This window comes from Phymastichus coffea, unplaced genomic scaffold (assembly GCF_024137745.1).
Source record: "Phymastichus coffea isolate CEN01 unplaced genomic scaffold, Cenicafe_Pcof_1.1 PCOF00007, whole genome shotgun sequence".
NCBI classification, from domain to species: domain Eukaryota; kingdom Metazoa; phylum Arthropoda; class Insecta; order Hymenoptera; family Eulophidae; genus Phymastichus; species Phymastichus coffea.
This window is the reverse complement of record NW_026706818.1, coordinates 10,084,055-10,104,562: the sequence shown is the minus strand read 5'-3', so window position 1 is coordinate 10,104,562 and position 20,508 is coordinate 10,084,055. Positions and strand designations below refer to the sequence as shown.

Sequence of the window (20,508 nt, the reverse complement as noted above, 5' to 3'; positions counted from 1 at the left end):
TGTCGAGAAATCCATCTAGATTTGCCGAAAAATCCATGTAGGCATGCCGAGAAATTCACCTAGATTTGTCGAGAAATCCATCTAGGCATGCCGAGAAATCCATCTAGATTTGTGGAGAAATCCATCTAGGCATGTCGAGAAATCCATCTAGATTTGCCGAAAAATCCATGTAGGCATGCCGAGAAATCCATCTAGATTTGTCGAGAAATCCATCTAGGCATGTCGAGAAATCCATCTAGATTTGCCGAAAAATCCATTTAGGTATGCCGAGAAATCCACCTAGATTTGTGGAGAAATCCATCTAGGCATGTCGAGAAATCCATCTAGATTTGCCGAAAAATCCATGTAGGCATGCCGAGAAATCCACCTAGATTTGTCGAGAAATCCATCTAGGCATGTCGAGAAATCCATCTAGATTTGCCGAGAAATCCATGTAGGCATGCCGAGAAAATCACCTAGATTTGTCCAGAAATCCATCTAGGCATGTCGAGAAATCCATCTGGATCTGCCGAGAAATTCATCTAGATTTGCCTAGAAATCCATCTAGGCATGTCGAGAAATCCATCTAGATTGGCCGAGAAATCCACCTCGATCTGCGGAGAAACCGTGCTGGAATTTGGGAGGATTCTATCATGGAAATCCATGCAAGAATCCTATTTTGGAAATCTATGTAGAATCCATATAGAATCTATACAAATCTACATGGAAATCTAGCTAGATATCTATATAGAAATCCAGCCTCGATTTCTTGATGGATTTTTTTAATAGGGGTTACTAAAAAGTTATGTTTACATAATGTTGCTTTTAAATATGATATTATCATTTTGGTCGAAACTTGGCTAAATAAAAAAAAATCTTTTAATCTTAAAGGATTTAACGTGATAAGATTTGATAGATTATCAGGAGAAAGTGGTGGCCTAGCTATCTGCCTAAAAAAGAACTTAATTTTTGAAGTATGCAATGTTGGTTATTCAGGAAATATTCTTGAAACAGGCTCAGTAAATTGTGAAACTAGAATCAGGTAACGTGCTAATTACATCTTGCTATAGACCTCAAAGGGTTAACGACTCTAATAATAATGTGAATCACGATGAATAGATTGACTTCTTGAATTCAAACTTAAACTTTGATGCAAAATATTTTCTAATTGCTGGAGATTTGAATGCTCATCATCCCCTTTGGGGCAGCAATACTGATTGTCCTAATGGAAATATTATTGTTGATAATCTAGATTTTGATAAGGTTATGATATTAAATGACGAATGTCCCACTCATTTCACCTTGAATTATTCTGGCTATTTAGAGTCTTGTATTGAGTCAACTTTTTTCTCCCCAGAATTATTCGCTAAGTGCAATTGGCAAGTTCTTGATAGTGATCATTATCCAATTTCGATTGAATTTAACATGAAACCTCTTTACATACACAGGGTTAATTATAGATATAATTTGAAAAAACTGAACTGGGATATCCTTTTAAATAAGCTCACAAATAATCAATCGTATTTTAATAGTATTGCATTTAGCAACCAAGACGTAATCTCTAGATACAACATTTTTATTGAATTTTTGAACAAGGTAATTCTTGATGCCCTTCCACAAAAATATAAACGTCATAATGATTCAAAAGTGTCTCTTAATGTTAATAATGGTAAAAATAAATCCAAATGTATTTGATGGAATGATTCTTACAATAAGGTAGTCAGATGTAGAAAAGCAGCTCTTAAATCTATCAAATATAGTTTTACTATGCAAAGGTTTATTGAAGTTAAAAGGTTAAATGCTTCTAGTACTAAAACTTTAAGAGTTGAAAAGCAAAAATCATTCATTTCATTTTGTGAAAGTGTTAATCCTAAAACAAAATTCCAAGACTTCTGGAGAACAACGACAATTTATAATAATAGTTTTAAAGAGCCTTGTGATATTTCTGGTAATTCGAAAACTGAACAAAATATGTATAGTTCTATCGAGGAATCAAGTTTGCCAAAGAATTCGAAAACTGAACAAAATATGTATAGTTCTATCGAGGAATTAAGTTCGTCAAAGAAAATTAGTACTAATGCTTTAAATAATCTAGAAAATCTTAATGATTTAGATAATAAATGTGAGGAATTTGACCTTTTAAACAGCCCGTTCTCATTTGATGAACTACAATGTGTTCTGAACAATGTCAAGGCTAAATCTACCCTAGGCTTAGACAAAATTAGCTATGAGATCATTACACAGGCCGACAAAAAATTTTACCAAGAACCCGAGTATAGTTTTCCGAAGGTTTTTTGCGCGCTGAATCCGAATCCGAGGTCAGAATGACTCTGGTGGCTCCGGTTTTCGAGATATCCTAACCTTAAAGTGCAAAAAACGCGATTTTTGCCTATATTTGAGGTTATGTAGCAAAGAAAAGAAATTTTTTTTCAAAAAACTGTATACATCAAATTAAAATATGAGTTTTCTTCTTTCAAATGCCGTTGAGTATGCTCGGATATCTTTTTTTTTCACGAAGTTACACAAATTTGAAAATTTCAAATTTTATGAATTTAAAAAGCACCACACCATTCAGCCCAAGCTATCTAACAAGTAACCATATTAAAGAGCCACTCACCAATTTAAACCAAACTTGGAAATATGACAAAACACTAAAAAAGATGGCAGATTCAAGATGGTGGATGAAAATCATAGAATTAGCATATTTTTGGTTGGAAATTAGTACTCGGGGGTTTTCGAGGTCGCTGAGTTCGAATATACTACCAAAATTTCGTTTTTTCAAATCCAAGATGGCGAACGCCAGATAGCGAATTCAAAATGGTGGAGGATATTTTTTTGAAATCAATATTTCGCTCGAAAAATAGTAACTTGAAGGGTTTCCAAAATCCCCGAGAATGAGTTTTTTTTATCGAAAAGCAGTTAATTAAACTTGCTCTACCCAGGGTTATATGGGTGAGCCTGTTTAGGGGTTGGCAGGGGTGGTTTCTACCCGTAAGAGAGCATTTTGTAAATAGAAGCACGATGCTCACAATATTTTTTAGTGTTTTGTCATATTTCCAAGTTTGGTTTAAATTGGTGAGTGGCTCTTTAATATGGTTACTTGTTAGATAGCTTGGGCTGAATGGTGTGGTGCTTTTTAAATTCATAAAATTTGAAATTTTCAAATTTGTGTAACTTCGTGAAAAAAAAGATATCCGAGCATACTCAACGGCATTTGAAAGAAAAAAACTCATACTTTAATTTGATGTATACAGTTTTTTGAAAAAAAATTTCTTTTCTTTGCTACATAACCTCAAATATAGGCAAAAATCGCGTTTTTTGCACCTTAAGGTTAGGATATCTCGAAAACCGGAGCCACCAGAGTAATTCTGACCTCGGATTCGGATTTAGCGCGCAAAAAACCTTCGGAAAACTATACTCGGGTTCTTGGTAAAATATTTTTGTCAAATTCTGTCGGCCTGTGTTATTAATCTTCCAGAATTTTATCAAAGAGTTTTATTGGATATATATAATGATATTTATGAGGGTCAAAATTTTCCACAAGACTGGAGTGACTATTTAGTTATTTTTATTCCTAAAGGAAACTCTTGCAAAGTTAGACCCATATCGTTGGCCTCGAATATTTTGAATTATGGAAAAACTTGTTAAAGAAAGACTCCAATGGTGGACAGAAAAATTTGATATTTTATCCCCGTCTCAATTTGGTTTTAGGAAGAACAAATCATGCATTGATAATTTAAGCATTCTAACGAGCGATATTCAAAGGAATTTTTTCACCAAAAATTCGGTTTCTGTCCTCTTCTTAGATATCAAAGGTGCTTACAATGATGTTATTCCTGACATTTTAATTGACGATCTTATTGAATTGAAGTTACCTAAAAAAAATGATTAGCTTTATTAAAAATGTTATTTTTGAACGCAAAGTCACGTTTTGTACATTCACAAAAATCATTGAAAAAATTATCAATAAGGGTCTTCCACAAGGGGGTGTGCTTAGCCCACTTCTGTATGCGATTTATATGAGAATGATTTACCGAACTGTATGCGATATTTGATCTATTCTAGAATTTTCGGACGATATAGTCATTTATAATAATAACAAAATTAGCCATATTGAGCAGTTATCTACACTAGAAATTGGGTATAACAAAATTTCAACTTTGCTAAAATCCAGAGGATTAGAATTTTCGCCGGAAAAATGTGTACTCGTGACTTTCGACAACTCAATGAAGCGTATTGATAAGTCTGCCATTATCATTATAGATAATCACTGAATTACTCTCTCTGAAGAAGTTAAGTTCTTAGGATTAACGTCAGATTGTCGCCTTAATTGGAATAGTCACACACCAAGAAATTAGCTAATAGCTGTTTATTCAAACTGGAAGTTCTCAGCTTTTTACGATCTACCTGGTGGGGCGCTGACCCGAGGTCTTTGTTGTTGTTGTACATAGCGTTAATTAGATCTAAGATTGAATATGGAGGTTTTATTATATCACCATGGAATGACAAATATATTTTAAGATTGCAAAAAATCCAGAATTCGGCCATAAGAATTGCGATGGGCTACAGAACCAGCACTCCAATCAATGTTTTGGTTGCTGAATCCAAAATCCCGTATTTACAATGCAGATTTAAGCTGAACTGTTTTAAATATATTCTTAAATGTATGGCCTATAATCAGTATCAAATTACAAATAATCTAGATGAGTTTATTCAGTTAAATGACTATTTTATTTCTGCGAATAATTTTTCTAGCTCCCTTATGGCTGAATGTTATGAAAAAGTTTGGTTTCTCAAAGATTCTTTGATCAGTTTAAATAAGCATATCAAATATCTCAAAGATTTTAACTATCTCCTGTACTTGCCTTCAATTCTGTTAGATAAGGGTAAGAAAATTAATAGCTGTAAATCTCCTAACGATCAGTTTAACACTTTATTTCCTGAAAACTCTGATTGTACATTTGTGTTTACTGACGGATCCGAAATTATAGAAAACAGTAAGACATGTGTCGGCTTTGCTGCTTGGAGCAAATGTCAAGACCTATGCTTTGAATATGGAATTTTGGATTCAGCATCAATTTTTACAGCTGAATGTACAGCTCTCGTACTGTCGCAAAGCAATAGTTTCCATTAACAGGATTAGATCTAACCACATCTCCCTAAACTTGAGTCTATTTAGAAAGAACATTGTATTAAGTAGCTTGTGTCAATGTGGTCAGTCTGATGATTCCATTAAACACATTTTTTGGGAATGTGCCTTATATAATAAACAAAGAACTGTTCTTCTTAAAAAAATTAGACGTATACACAAATACGGGCCCTTCTCCATAATATCTTTATTATCAGAAAAAAATCTTGATTTGATTCGATGTATTGCGCCATTTATTGTTAGTATTAAATGTAACATAAGATAAGTTAAGATATATCCTCTGTACAATATAGTATAAGTTGAACTTCACGTCTTCTTTAAGGCTTACCTTCATGTAACATGGCAATGTATATTTCATATAAGCCAATAAAATCACCATTCTATTCTATTCTCCGATATGCCAAAACGCATGCGTTGACCAAGGAGATAGTTTGAAATTCATAGTTTGAAATTCAAGTAGTAAGAGTAGTTTACAGTTAAGGTTGATAAATTTAATTCTATTGGGTAGATAGATTTGTGAACAGTGTAGGATTGTATAAAGAAAAGAGTGAGGATTGGAAGGGGATATTTGTTTAGTGATTCGGGGTTTATTTTAAATTGAGAGTTTGCATTTGTTGAGAAATTCGGTTAAAAAGAAACATGGGGGATGAGTAGGGAGTTTTAGTATATTGATGGTTGTAGTTATTGAAGAAGTTTTAGTTTTTTGTGAATATTTGTTTAGTTTTTTTATTAGTGTTTCTCTCTGAGATAAATACGTAGAGCAAGACCAAACAATATGGTTAAAGTCTTGTATTGCAGATCCACATTGACTTGAGGGAGAATTTATAAAGTTCATTCTGTATAGACTAGCTGCTAGAGAATAGTGGTTGTTTCTGAGTCTGTTAATAGAGGTGATATGTTTTCTATGAAGGTAAATTTTGTAGAACCATGGTTTAGATTGTGTGGATGAGTAGTAATCATGAAATTAGTGAGATCCTTTGCAGGAGATTTGATCTAGTACAATGGATTGAAAAGATACTTTGTGAGAGTGTTGAATATTTTCAAGAAAATTAGTCTATGGGAGCAGATTTATTGTGTTAACGCCTTTTGTGATTGCTGATTTAGCGAGTTGATCTACTGTTTCGTTATGTGATTTGAGAGTAGGAGGGAATCCATAGTGAGTGAGTGTTCCATTGTAGGATTTTTATATGATTGAGATCCATTACACAGGCCTGCAAAATAGAGAGTCGTCACTGTTATTTTACAACTTACGGTCATTTCCGAAGTAATTTTTGGCGTAAAATAAGAATCCGTCGTCAGAATTGCTTCATCACGTCAGGTTTTTGAGTAATCGTCCCCTAAAGGTCGAAAAAACACGTTTTTTGGACATATTCAAGGCTTGATTACATTGTGAGTTTATATTCTTTTCAAAAACGGTTGACGGCATCTTAAAGAAGCACTCTTACCCTTCAAAACCCATTTTTCAAATTTAAGATATCATTTTTTTTCATCAAGATATCATCAATTGAAGTTTGCCATTTTTGAGGTTTCACCATGAGCTTAAAAGTTCGGCCAATTTTCTTGGAAGAATACGATATATTTCTTAGTTTTTTTTTTATAATGATTCTAGAATCATTATCCAAAAAATATAAGAAATATATCGTATTCTTCCAGGACATTATTGGCCGAATTTTTAAGCTCATGGTGAAACCTCAAAAATGGCAAATTTCCATTGATGATATCTTGATGAAAAAAAATGATATCTTAAATTTGAAAAATGGGTTTTGAAGGGTAAGAGTGCTTCTTTATGATGCCGTCAACCGTTTTTGAAAAGAATATAAACTCACGATGTAATCAAGCCTTGAATATGGCCAAAAAACGTGTTTTTTCGACCTTTAGGGGACGATTACTCAAAAACCTGACGTGATGGAGAAATTCTGATGACGGATTCGAATTCTACGCCAAAAATTACTTCGGAAATGACCCTCAGTTGCAAAAGAACAAAACCTTGCAGGCCTGTGTTATTATTGTTATTGAGAGTGATTTTGTTGTTTTATAAATGTGATTATAGTGTTTGAGGGGGTAAGATTGAGAAAATTTTATGGTGGGAGTTGGGAAGAATTAGGAGGAGATGTTTGTGTTAGATTTGTAAATTGCATGACTTTGGGATATGTCAAGAGATTGATAAGAATGTTGGCACATTCTTCGTGTGAAATTAGTATGTTGTTAAATAAGTATCCGTTAACATGTTGAATGATGTGTAATTGATCAATGTTGTGTTCGTCTGTTTCGATTGGTTCATCTTGTTGTGAGAAGTCATGAGTGATACCAGTTATTTTAGGATTTAAATTGTAGTTACCACAAGGATTTATTAGTGTTTCTAGATGATCTTGAGATAGAAGTGCTTTCTGGATTTTTTGAGGTTATTTGAGAGTATGAGAATGTATATTTATTTATATTGTGAAAAGATGAAGGTGAGAAGGAGTAAATAGGATAATTTGAAAGAGTTGATTGGGAGTTATTAAGATTTTTTTGAGATATTTCTTCGTAGGTGAGAGAGCTGTGTAAATCAGGTTAATTAGACAAATGAGATTTAGATTTTTCTATTTCTTTGTATTCTGTTTTAATTTCTTGCATAGATTTATTTTTTCTTATGGAGATAGAAAGTATTTTTTATTTAAAAGATCTGGTGGGACATATTTTATCGGTGGGAAGATGATTTTGATGACAGTTGAGGCAGGGGGGGTTCTTTTTTTGTCATTGTCTTGGCAGATATCGGAGGGATGATTGTTTCCAAAATATAGGATTATTTAATTTGCAGATAGCTTTAGTGAGACCATATCAATAGCAATTCGTGCAGAGCCTTATGTTAGGAATATATGTTAAGTTTAACTCTGAATAAATAGATGAAGTGTGGAAGTGTACGTCCTTTGAAGGAAATTTGGACGGTTTCGGTAGGAAGGTATGGAGGGTTTTTTTCATCTAATGTTTTTCTATTGAATCTACGTATTTTTATGGGGTGAGTGCCTTTGAAATGAATAGGGTTATATATATTTTAAAGAATCTCTTCTTTAGATAAATTTATGGGGATTCCGTTGAGTATGCCGTTTTTGGAAACGAAGGAATGGGGGACTATTGCTTCTAAATTATTGTTTTTTAAGATTTCAATATCATTTTTTAGGATTTTATTTGCAATTTTCCTTTGGTGGGTAATGATGATAAATCTATTTTTTCCTGAATATTTAATTTCATCGAAGGCATTGTCTGGAAAGAGGGGGATGAGTTTACAGGCTAGTTGGACAGATTTTATGGTTGTGTCATTGTGTTGTGGTGATTGGAGGATGATTTTATATGGGGGAAGAATGTGGCTAGTGTATTCAGAGATTTTCGGTAATTCTATTCTGTGAGATAAATTGAGTTGGGAGGGAGGGTTATTGGGCGAGTTGTCTATGTGTGGGAGTTTGTGTCTGTTTATGTTATCTGGGAGTCAATAGGTAGGTGTGCGGGGTCATTTTTTGTGTTTTTGTTCTTCTGTTGTGTTTGAGGAGGAGGACGGTTGGATGAGTGATATTTCGGTGTCATCAATTAGTGGTTGAGTATGTGAATTCAAAGGGGAGTACAAATTTATGTCAGGGGGTTCCATATCGTTAGGATTGTCTATGGTGGGACTGCGTTAGAGCAAGTCCCGAAGGGCAAGCCCCTTGAACACCTCAGATTATAGGTTAGCTCAGAGATATTTGAAGTATAGTTTATTTAGAAAGTATAGAAATGTTTACGAGATGTTAGTTGAGAAGAAAATGTCTGTTAGTAGTACGCTGTCACATTTATTTTACCAATAGATTTTTGTTTAAATTAATGTATTGAAATTAAATGAGAAGATGTGATGATTTCATCATTTTCATATCTTAACTCCCACCTTTTCATGAGGATCTGTAGCTGCTCGTTAGTCACATCTGGTCCAGGTGCTAACGGTAAGAGTAGGTCATATCCCATCATGCAAGCGCAATCCTCCGATGCTTTTCTGTAGTCCTCGCAATTTCCGTAGCATATCTGGCCTAGGACTCGGGCTTGATTCGTAGGATTACCTGCTCTGGATGGTCACTCCATTTTTACCGCTTCACTATTCAACCACATGACGATTCCATGTCGATACATTTCAGGTAAAATTACATTATCGCATGGTTCCGGGCTGTTGAATAAATTCAAGGGATCACTTATGACTCCTTCTTCAGTGATCACAAATCCGTGACCTTCTCCATAGACCTCCTCCAACTTCTTCAAAATTTTACTCGTTAACTTGTAGCACCATGGATACAAGACTAGTTGACACGATGCTGTCTTACTGACCACTAAGTCCCTTTTATTCTTCTTTACCTTCAAACCGGGAGCTTAATCACTAATCTAGCCATAAAATTCTAATTTTACTTCTTTCCTACTCCTAGAGACTACTTAATTTATTCGAGCACCAGGTGTCAAATTTAGCGTATTCTTTGTCCACTGTTTTTGGAGGAGCCTTGACAAGAAATTGCAGTATAAATTCACTCTAATAATAATTTATTTACTTATTTCTATTTTGTTATATAAAGATGCCCGAAAAAAAAATGTATTCACTAAAGGTTTAACAAATAGCTACTGTTTTCTGAATATAACTCGTCTACTTGCCTACTCCACACCTAAACTAATTCACTACCTCCTTGGTGGAACCGACACCTTTCGTCATCATTTTCTAATGACCTGCGATGTTCTGCAAAGGGACATTCCAAAATGTGCACCAACACGTCCTTATACTGTTTCCTTAAGTGTAACGCCGTACAGTAACGACAATCACGTACTGCTGATAACGGTACTTGACACACTGCACAATATCCAAATGTGAGTCGGTTCTCTGTATTAAGACTACCATACTCTATCTTAATTGTAAGCTTTTTACGGAGGCTTATTTCTAACGTCTTATTTAATTTTGACATCGTTTCTTTTATTTTATCCATTGTGTTAGATTGTATTATCTCACGGTTCATGTTCCTTGTATTGTTAGTGTCTACTTAGGTAGAAGTTTGATTTACGAGCGAGTTGAGAGGGTAAGGAGGAGGGATAGCTCATCGTTGATATTCGGACCGATAGTCAGAACTTCGACCAAGATAGTTTGAAGGTTTTCTGCCATATTTCTCTGATTCTGTAAAAATTGCTTTGCATCTTTTGATACGTGCACGGCTTCTACGGAAGCCTTCTCAATCGAGTCCGTTTCGAGGTTGATCTTAATGATCGTATGGTAGATGTCTTACATTATCTAGCATGCCTTGCAATTTGCTGAACTCCTTCATCTATTTCTCGATTGCCTTTGTTAACTGGACTGTAACCGAAATCTAAACCAAAAGATAAAATCTAAATAAATTTCTCATGATTTCTAGGATTATAATGAGTAAGAATGTTGACTCGTTATGTCTCTCTCTCCCTATTAGTTAATTACCTTTCTATGTATTAATATTATTATGTTGCATTTGAGATTATGCCTTATAGAATAACATTTACAGCAGTATGCAGATCAATTAATTATTGTTTACGATTACTAGCGCAAGGTATGTGACAGTAGGAAGAGAGAGAGAGGCACATATGCGACGGAGTGCTAACGCACGTGAGTTAAACTACGAGAGACATACATGTGCACGAGACGCGGGCTTGTTACTGTGCACGCTGATTGGTTGACGCAAACGCGCGCGTGGAGAGTTAGTGGGACCCGCGAGTTGAGTAACTTAGCGGAGAGCTTCGAAAGAGAACGGATGGGGACAGGACAAAGAGCTCGATACCTCAGGATTTTCAGCGACAACGTATTGACAACAATCGCAGAGAAAAGGAGAAGATTCCCTATCGTGTGTGAATCCTGTGCACGTTGTGATTGTATAGAGTGCAGTGCACAGGTCGTAGAGGAAGAGTTGCAACTAGCGAGGATGTATTCAGCGGAGTCGACGTTTCCGATATAGTTGTGACTAGCGAGGACGCAATATTTGTAAGTACCCGCTCGATAGCTATCTCTCTCTTGCTTGGCACGACATATGCTGTCTCTCCCTCTCTCGCGTATCGTTGTTATCTCTGTACGTATATTGCGCATCTGTGAGTTGACTCTCTATCCTTTTACCTAGTTCCTCTGTGTCCATTCTATTCGCGCTACGTCGTAATTCGCGCCTTTTCAGCTAAAGCGATGTAACCACGCCGTCTGAGCCGCACAGCGAACGACGCAGATGCATTCCTGACGACGCACCTAGTGTGCATGAAATATATACTTATATCTCTTATGTCAACGTGGTAAACCGGGCTAATTTATATATAGGATATAAATAGAAAAATTAAAAAGAATAGAGATTGACCTCACAATAATTTTAGGAAATAGTATCATGATTAAGTCTTAGATCGTCATTTACTTCCTCGCTAAAAATTACTAAAGACATTCACAATTCTTGTTTTTCACAAGAATTCTGCAGGTTTTCCTGTGAACGTAGTTTTGACCATCATTTGACTCAGTTGAGGTTATTTTGACTTTATGTTTAACTTTTAAACGTACTAGAATCACACAGCGCGCTACGCGCGCATCAAATTGATTTACTTTTTGCGTGATATAAATTATAACATATTTTTATAGAATAAATATTGTAATTATCATTTCTGTTCGAAAATTGATTAAATAATTACGTGAATGTGTATAAGTTTGTTAACAGTCAGCTATGATTTTCTATAAGTAAAGCTCTTTATAAACATAATTTTTAACTATGAAACTATTTTGTCGATGGCTCCCAAGAAAAATTTTAAGGGTATCCCATGATCGTACTCTAGACATTGCTACATATAACTGCCCATGATTAAAAACGTCTCTACGAAGATCAATTGCAATATTGTCAAATGTTTATCCTTGAGCTTTATTAATCGTCATTGCAAATGCTGATTTAACTGGAAATTGACGTCTTTTAAATGAAAATGGGTACTCATTAGTACAAAACAATGAGATGCGATTTAAAAATACTATATTATTAGATTTATCTCCTGTTAAAACTTGGCATTTCAATAAATGATGCGAAAAATCTAATATTCGTAAAGGTGTACCATTGCATAAACCTTCATGAATACTAATATTTCGAATAAGCATAACAATACAGTTTTTTCTTAATCGTAATTCATAGGGAGGTAAACTGGAAGGATTTAAAGAATTTAAATATTCAGGTAAAAGTACTTCATCAAATTCCCCATTATCACAATTATCAGTACTATCGATTGCAGTATAAACATGTTCCGTAGTGATATCTAGTAAATTAGTAATTAATTTATTCATCTCATCAACGTCGGCGTTTCTGGCAGATAAAATAGCACATTTACTCATTTCATCAAATTTCTTTTCTCTAATTAGTTTACCAAATACAGTTTCAACAACATCATCATTAATATTAAGAATGCAATGATCAGGTAACGTCAAATTATCGTGTTGGTCATTCAATGTTCCGTTACCAACTAATAATAAAAATTTTGCAAAATCGACTTCATGAGGTAAAATTCTCATATTCGTTGTAAGATTATATTTGATGAAATGTCTCCATAATTCACTGTATTTTATAGAAAGATTCAATGTTTCACTTCGTGTTCCGTGAAGTCTAATTGGTAAAAGTTGTCGAAAATCACCACCCAAAACCATAACTTTACCACCGAATGGTAAATCATTGTTCATAATGCTCTTAAGCGTTCTGTTAACTATTTCCAATGCAAATCTTGGAGCCATGGGGGCTTCATCCCAAATGAAAACTTTTGTTTCTTTTAATAAAAGACCTTCTTTAGATTGCGCTTTAATACTTGAAGATGAATCACTATACATAGGAACTGGAAGGCCAAATGTTTTATGCACTGTTTTTCCTTTTGAAAGTAAAATTGCAGCAATCCCTGTAAAAGCCATTGAAGTAACTTTAATATTTCTGGAACATAATAAATTATAAATAGTCGTATAGATAAAAGTTTTCCCCGATCCTCCTGGACCATCAATATATAAACAATTATGCTTGCTCACCTGGTCATTAGCATCAGTAGCTAAATCCAAAATAACATCAACAATTTCTTTTTGTTGTTCATTCAATAAATCATATTGTTGTTTTCCAATGTCTGCAAAATTTGTTTGTGATACTTGATCGCTATTTTCAAGTGATAAATGACTAATAATTGTTTGATTCATAGAAGGAAAATCAGACAAACTTTTACCTTCATGATTTAACATATTATGTATGTCAGCGTATGCCAGTTGATGACTTACATCAGTATTGTTTGTTCTTGAAAAATCTTCGGATAATGCATCTTTAAATTCATCCCATAATTTTTCAGGATGTATTGGTTGGCAATGTATTAAAATGCGAACAAATAATTGTCTAAGTCTTCGTGGCATCATCCATAACGTGGCTTCTTGTAGAGCTTTAGCCCATTCTTGGTCATCTTCTATTAGTCCCAGTTCAAGACATGCTGCTGTGAATGAAGGTTGTAGTATGCCATTAACTGTCTTTAATGAATCGAAGCTTGTGGCTCCTCTTACATGTAATAATAGTAATCGCAAGTGGAATAACTCTATTTGTATAGGACTGACCGAAAACATACGTCCGAAATAGTTGAAATGCATTTTACGTGTTACCCATTTAGTCACTTTAATGCCATTGATTTTTTCTTTTTTATATGTAAAAAAATTTGGAATATCACTGTACAAATATTGTCGTGCATTTTCATTTTCAATATTTAACTTGAAAAAATCAAGTAGTTTACTACTTACTTCATTGAGATTTCTTACAGAATTGTCTGCATCATTAGAAATGATTACGCAATGTTGATTTGGTAAATGAACAGGTAATCGTTCTATAGTATGACTTTTATCTTGTAAGGTTTTACTCAGAATTCGATAACATGCCTCAACAGGTCCAACATAGCGAGTTTCTATAAAATTAGAAACTTCATCGTGGTTGATAACATTTCTAGATGAATTTTCAGTTCCAATAGTTACAGTAGCTGCGTCATGCCCTTTATAAATATATTTATATAAATATTTCACAGCTCGAACACTTGAAACAATTTCCACATTTATATGACAATCAAACATTTTTAATAAGTTACGACAATGTGGTACAACCCATCGATTATCAATAATATGACCATTAGGTAGTTCATGTGAAACACCATCATCTTTTCTTTGATAATGAGGATATCCGTTTTCATCCATAGTGGTTTCATCTTGAAATTGTTTTGGAACTTTTTGGAACATTTGTTATTTACCATACACCAATTACCGCATGGACCATGAGTCATATTTTTTACAACAATGTTATATAAATCGGGATCGGTTTCTTTATTCGGCAGTTCAGCGGATATAAATTTGTTAACCGTATCAGGTGTAGTTATTTTGTAAACATATTTCAAAGTAATCAACAAATGCATATGAGGTAGCCCACGCTTTTGAAATTCTACAACATATACATAAGATGCTACTTCCCCAAAAAAATTTTTTTTTGTAACAATGTCAAGTAATCGATTTTTTTTTAAATGAAATACTCGAGCAACAATATCTGGTCTATCACATGCCTGTTGACCTTGAAGAAGGTTTTCTTGAATTTCTTGCCACCTTGGGTTACAAGTTATCGTAAGAAAAATATCTGGTTTTCCAGTTTTACCAACCAAAGCCATTGCATCTTGATAACTTTGTTGCATGTGACGTGGTGAACCCAAGAAAGTTGATGGTATAACAAATAACAGTTTTTCCTATTTGGCCACCGATATCATTTGCAGAATTTTGCAAATAATCATGTAATCCTTGGTATGTATCTGCTTTTAATTCTCTTTGATGATCTTTACACCATTGAATTCTATCCTTTTCAATTTTAACATAAGAATCTACAATCCATTGTTGAAACAATCGACGACCTAATAAAATAGCATTAAATTCATCTGGTCTTATAGCTATTTTATATCTAATATAGGCCATTCGTGTTACTCGTCTACTTGGGTCATTATCATTTACCTTGATACGTTGTAAATTTTTATGCCATCCTTGCGATCCATAAGGATGAAACAATGGGTATATCCATGGCTCCACGTTCGGATCCATAGTGCTAACATTATGCAATACTTTTGTATTTTTATTTCTAATAGTAACATACGACTCTGGAATTTCACCATCGGCTGTTGTTGAAAATATATCAGCAACCTCGTTTGTTCGTTGAAAATTAAATCGTCGTCGATCAGTTCCTGATTTCAAGGTAAATAATAATTGCAATTTAAGTTCTTCTTCGTCATTCATTCGTGATCTCTGATCGTTTATTTCTTGTTTCATCATTGCGTATGACTGTGCAAAGAGATTGTTTTCTCGTATTATTCTGTCTAACGTTAAAAGTGTTTCTTGTCTAAGATGAGGGTTTTGTGACAATCGAACATTAAGGGCTTCTTCTTGATCAACGAAGAAAAGCTGACCATAAGCAGGGTTTTCATTTACGCAAGGGTATAATGCTGTATTGATTTGATAATATATCTGTCCATGAATTTTAAAACAATATGGCCCTGGACGGCGCTGTTGAAAGTTGACTAAATTGGCATTAAAAGAAGCAAACGAAAGCGAATTATTATAATAACGAATATTATCAAAAAAATCATTCGAATTTGCATGAGTTCCATCAAATAAAGACAATAATTCTTGAGGAAAGTCAGAGGTAGTGTCTAAAGTTACTGCTCCATGCGAACAACAATCATTGAAAGATAAACCTTTTTTATCAACTTTTTCTAATTTGAAATGTTTCGCTTTACAATGCTTACACAAAACATCCATTTTTCCTAAATAATCTTGTCCAATTGTAGCATTTCTACGTTCATCATTTAAAAGATTACGTGCAACTTGACGTCTAATTCGCTGGCATTCGGCATTTCTTAAACGTCTTTGAGCTTGATAATCTTGCTGTTCCTCTGGAGTACGTTTTGTTTTTGGTTTCCCCATTTGAAATCGGAATTTACTAATTTTTCTAATTTTTCTAATTTCTCTCGTTTTTCTAATTTTTCTAGCTTTTCTGATTTTCCTAGTTTTTCTAGTTTTTTTATTTTCGTTGTTTGCTTTTTTTTATTTTCTTTGTCTTTACTTCTTTAATTTATTCGATTCAGTTTCGTTTTTCTCTAACTAATTCTTTATTTCATTTCTCTTTGTATCTTAAAATTTCAATAAAAAATATAGTATAATTTATCTCTGGTTGTTTTTCTTTCAATAATATACGGTGTTCAAAATTTTATGTAAAAACTAATATTTACATTTTCAACATTGTAATTTTCTTCTGTAAATCCTTTTCTTAGTAAATAAATTGAATGTTTGTTGAATAATAAGTTGTGAATAAAGGTAATAAAAGTAGGTTCAAAAAAGGCACTCAGTAGCGATGAAGGTAGATGTAATTGATATAAATTAGCAATTTATTGACTATTTTTCATTATCAATTTAAATTTAAATTACATGTATTTTTATTATATATCTTATTTGTCAAATTATACATCATAAATTAAATTATATCTCACTATATCAACGTATTATTACCCTTGAGGAACCTGAAATAAAAAAAATATTCATGAGTATATGAAAAATATTCTTTAAATTCATATTAGATACATTTATTCATCGAATATAATAATATATTTAAATATTTTTAAAAGGCTATGAAGATTCGGGTAAGAATATACCAACAAAGTAGCCATAAAATCAAAAGAATAAGTAAATAATTGAACAACAGATATAACAATAGAAATAACATATATAAGAAATTCTAAAGCAAGTCCTGATGCTTTACATCAAATGAAATCTTAAAAGAATATTCTATTATTATTACATTGTTTCAAGTAGAAATAATATGATAATCTGTATATAGTATAATCTGTATCTGTATATGTATTTAGTATTTATATGTTTTGTATATAATTTTGTATATAATTTGTCCATATTTATGCACCATTAAGGTTATAATTTCTTTTAAATCTATATTCTTATTATCAATATTAATGTTACTCACCTAAGATAATATTTTATTGCTATTGAAAACAATAATATGCCATTTTGACGAAGAATTAATTAAAATCGATGACGATATTATTTGGTTTATAAAAGCAACAATTGCACAGTAGTACTTGATGACAAAAACGTGGTCGCTGTAATAACCGTTGAGTTGCTAATGATGTTGTTTATTGTTGGAATCTTTATTAAAGTTAGGGAGAATAAGTAAAACAAAAGCTTATATTAAAAGGAAACTTTTTAGCAATCAAAGCAGTAAATGGGTATCAGCTCGTCAATGCACGGTGGCTGGACACGGAATGAGATAGGGCGACTTGTCGCGCCACTTCAGTCTCTCCCACCAACTGACCTTAGTTGCGAAGTAGAAACGAATGAATGTTCGCATATCGCCAACATCTATATATATGTATGACAATATGCGCGTGCCCGAATTTAAGTATTGGCTTATTTTATTCAAAAGTAGAATGAAGGACAAAAGTTTTGTTATTAAAATTTTTATAGAAATAAAATAATACAGAAATAGGAACATTTTCTTTTGTTGAAATTACATTCCATAGTAATTACATAATGATTAGCTGACAGGAAAAAAGGTTTCTATACATTATTTACATTACTTATATGTTAGGATACATTATTTTTCACATTGTGAATTTTACCGACCTACTTTTACAGATTACATGTGATATGAGATTAATTTTAAAGTTATGATTTAATCTTAAAAGTATTAATAAATACGAAACTATTCAATACTTTCTATCAACATAATATTAACTCGATAACTATAGTATTTAATACTCAACAATTAAAAAAAATTCAGTCAACTTTTATCGAACTAAACTAAGCCTACTCAGTCAATATTCATGATGATAGAAATCCAGTCTGCATTTTGATAAAAAATAATGTTATGCTTTGGTGAAAAACTATTTTTTTAAATAAATATCTTAAAAACTATTTATAATGCTATCGAAAACTTAGAGTCGGTATTTTAAATAAACATATTAAGTATAATAAAAATACATAATTCAGATAATCTTAAGTTTTTTAAACGTTAGAACAAATATGATAAACATTAATATATCATAAAAATATGAAGTTTTGAAAGTTTTACTTTAAATTAAATCAAAAAAAGGTAAATAGCATAGCGAAAAAAATCTTAGAGGATTGACTTCCGTTTTGGGAACTGTCTTGCATTACAACATTGCTCTGGTGTTAAGCGTGGTTGATCAAAATTTGGTACGATATCAGACATGTTATTACATGATATTGTGGTTAGCTGACCTGTAAACAGAAAATAAAAGTGTGCGTTCAAAAAATATAAAATTAATTATTTATAAAAATAATGAAAAAACAATTAGTACATACCAGTTTCATTTACTTTTCCAGTAACGGTTACAAAAACACCAACAGGAAGTTCTTGTGTTGGGTTATAATTAGTCACTTCCAAATTTATTTTTATTTTTCCATTAGTGATAGCAGAACTACCATAACTGGAATTTGGCCCATAATGATTTTTTATCAGACGAAATTTTTGTTTTAAATTTCCAAATATCGCTGTAAATTTTTTACAATTGTTTAGAAATTTTATTATGAATAATAAATTAAATTTTCAATAATAGCCTAACAATTATAAAAATCATGCATTCAAAACGTATAAAAATAAAAATCAATTAGGTAAAACATATTTCACTATTGAAACTAACTTAATTATTGATTCCTTTATAAAAATAATAGAAAAAAGCTCAAAAGAAAAGACAAGTGTCAGTAAAGTAAAAGAAATTAATTTCTGAATAAAAAAATTAGACACTCACTGATCAATGCATTGTTGTGTTCAGTAATTGTATCGAAATTAACCTCTATGGGACGTACACTGGAAGTCACTTTCTCCTGTAAATTATGGAATCCCAAATACTCTATCTCAGTGCTCGGCTGGATAATGATTTCAAATGGTACATATCCATCGCTCACTTTTTTGGCATACTTCTCCCCCTGCACTTTTGTTAAACCTCCTATGATGTGGACAACCTGCAAAAAGAATATGTTTCATGCAATTTAAAAATAAAGATTAATGTTTAATTATTATTACTTATTCTATTAATGTTTAGTTTGATTGATTGATTTTGTTATTAATACTTACTTTATTAATTTGAATTTCAGGCTCGTACTTGACAATTATCTCTTTCTGCCAAACGCAGCATGACACCTTTCTTTCCCCATTGCTTAATACAAATTTAAAGAGCCTGAATTGGTTTTGCTTGCCTACATCTCTTGGAGCTGAAATCTCCTCGACAAAACCAATGATTTCACTGTAAACATTGAAAAAATCCAATCAAATAAATTCTAGAAATTTCAAGAGAAATATTAAAATACAATTCATACATACGTAGTCTTATCTTTGTCAATGAGTTCTTCATATCCTGCATTATCAGTTAATACGTATTTCTGAAATTGATCCTCTCCCTCATGGTTATTGTTGACATTATTTTCGTCCATGTTAATTGCATTTAAGTTGTTCTCGTTCATGTTTGCATGCATGCAAAAACGTTGTCGATGTGTCGAAATCAAAACTGGAATATTGATTTGAATTAATATTTAAATTATTTTTTTATTTCATATATTTTTTAACCTATATGTTGATTACTTTTATATTAATTTAGTACTGTTTTTTGATAATATACTACAATTTTTCTAATTAAACCTTTAGATAATATTAACTAAATTTTTTTTGTCAAATCCAGTTCAAGTCAAAAAAGCTAATCAGTAATTAAAGTGAAACGGAAACCCACGTGGTGAAACAAAAATCCACGTGGTGTGTCATACAGACATTAGTAAGGAAATAATTTATTAAAATCTTAATTCGCAATAAATACACAATACAATTAACTTGATTAATCGTTATTTAAAATTACTACATTTAATAATACATTTATTTTTGATTTAATGATTGTTTCGTTATTCAACATAACCTTTTATTGTGCTGTATATAATAAATTAAAAAGCATGCTAATAAATTTCTTTTTTCATAAATAGATATACTTATTCATTGATTTAAATGTTAACAATTCAAATATTTAATGAAGTAAAGCTCAATCAATTAGAAGGTACCGCGATTAAAATGGATTATTAAACACTTACCAATCAATCGATGTCAGGAACAAATTGTGAAATGAACTGCACACTGCACACTGGACACTACACAGCCACAAAGTCAAAAAAACGCGACATCTAACGTCTAATTTTTTTGTCACATATCGACGACCACTGACCAGATTACTTGTCAACCCTTCTCTCTCTCTTTCCTTCTCGCTTTCTCTCTCCTTCTCTCTTTTTTTCTCCCTCCCGTTTATACAGATAATATCTCAGC

General features: G+C 32.5%; 3 protein-coding genes across 3 annotated transcripts; all 3 read right to left on the bottom strand.

Annotated features, from left to right (window-relative positions):
• Positions 1–12,002: 12,002 nt before the first annotated feature.
• LOC131669449 (uncharacterized) lies at positions 12,003–14,336 on the bottom strand. The gene has a single exon (XM_058944324.1). It carries the CDS (start codon positions 14,334–14,336, stop codon positions 12,003–12,005), a length of 2,334 nt encoding a protein of 777 aa, XP_058800307.1.
• Positions 14,337–14,780: 444 nt separating this feature from the next.
• LOC131669443 (uncharacterized) lies at positions 14,781–16,097 on the bottom strand. The gene has a single exon (XM_058944313.1). It carries the CDS (start codon positions 16,095–16,097, stop codon positions 14,781–14,783), a length of 1,317 nt encoding a protein of 438 aa, XP_058800296.1.
• Positions 16,098–18,680: 2,583 nt separating this feature from the next.
• LOC131669434 (uncharacterized) lies at positions 18,681–19,878 on the bottom strand. The gene is made up of 5 exons (XM_058944301.1): positions 19,786–19,878; positions 19,528–19,711; positions 19,282–19,450; positions 19,014–19,169; positions 18,681–18,698 (listed from the first exon to the last, which is right to left on the bottom strand). The coding sequence occupies exons 2-5, from the start codon at positions 19,677–19,679 to the stop codon at positions 18,681–18,683; spliced, it is 495 nt and encodes a 164-aa protein (XP_058800284.1). The 5' UTR covers positions 19,680–19,711; positions 19,786–19,878.
• Between the last annotated feature and the right edge of the window lie 630 nt (positions 19,879–20,508).

What these genes read in the sequence shown, in the direction of transcription:
- LOC131669449 (XM_058944324.1), bottom strand. Translation starts at nt 14,336, where the DNA reads ATGGATGAAAACGGATATCCTCATTATCAAAGAAAAGATGATGGTGTT.
- LOC131669443 (XM_058944313.1), bottom strand. Translation starts at nt 16,097, where the DNA reads ATGGGGAAACCAAAAACAAAACGTACTCCAGAGGAACAGCAAGATTAT.
- LOC131669434 (XM_058944301.1), bottom strand. Translation starts at nt 19,679, where the DNA reads ATGCATGCAAACATGAACGAGAACAACTTAAATGCAATTAACATGGAC. An exon ending in ATTGACAAAGATAAGACTAC is followed by an intron (nt 19,451 to 19,527) that starts GTATGTATGAAT and finishes CAATGTTTACAG; the next exon opens with TGAAATCATTGGTTTTGTCG. An exon ending in CTGAAATTCAAATTAATAAA is followed by an intron (nt 19,170 to 19,281) that starts GTAAGTATTAAT and finishes TTCTTTTTGCAG; the next exon opens with GTTGTCCACATCATAGGAGG.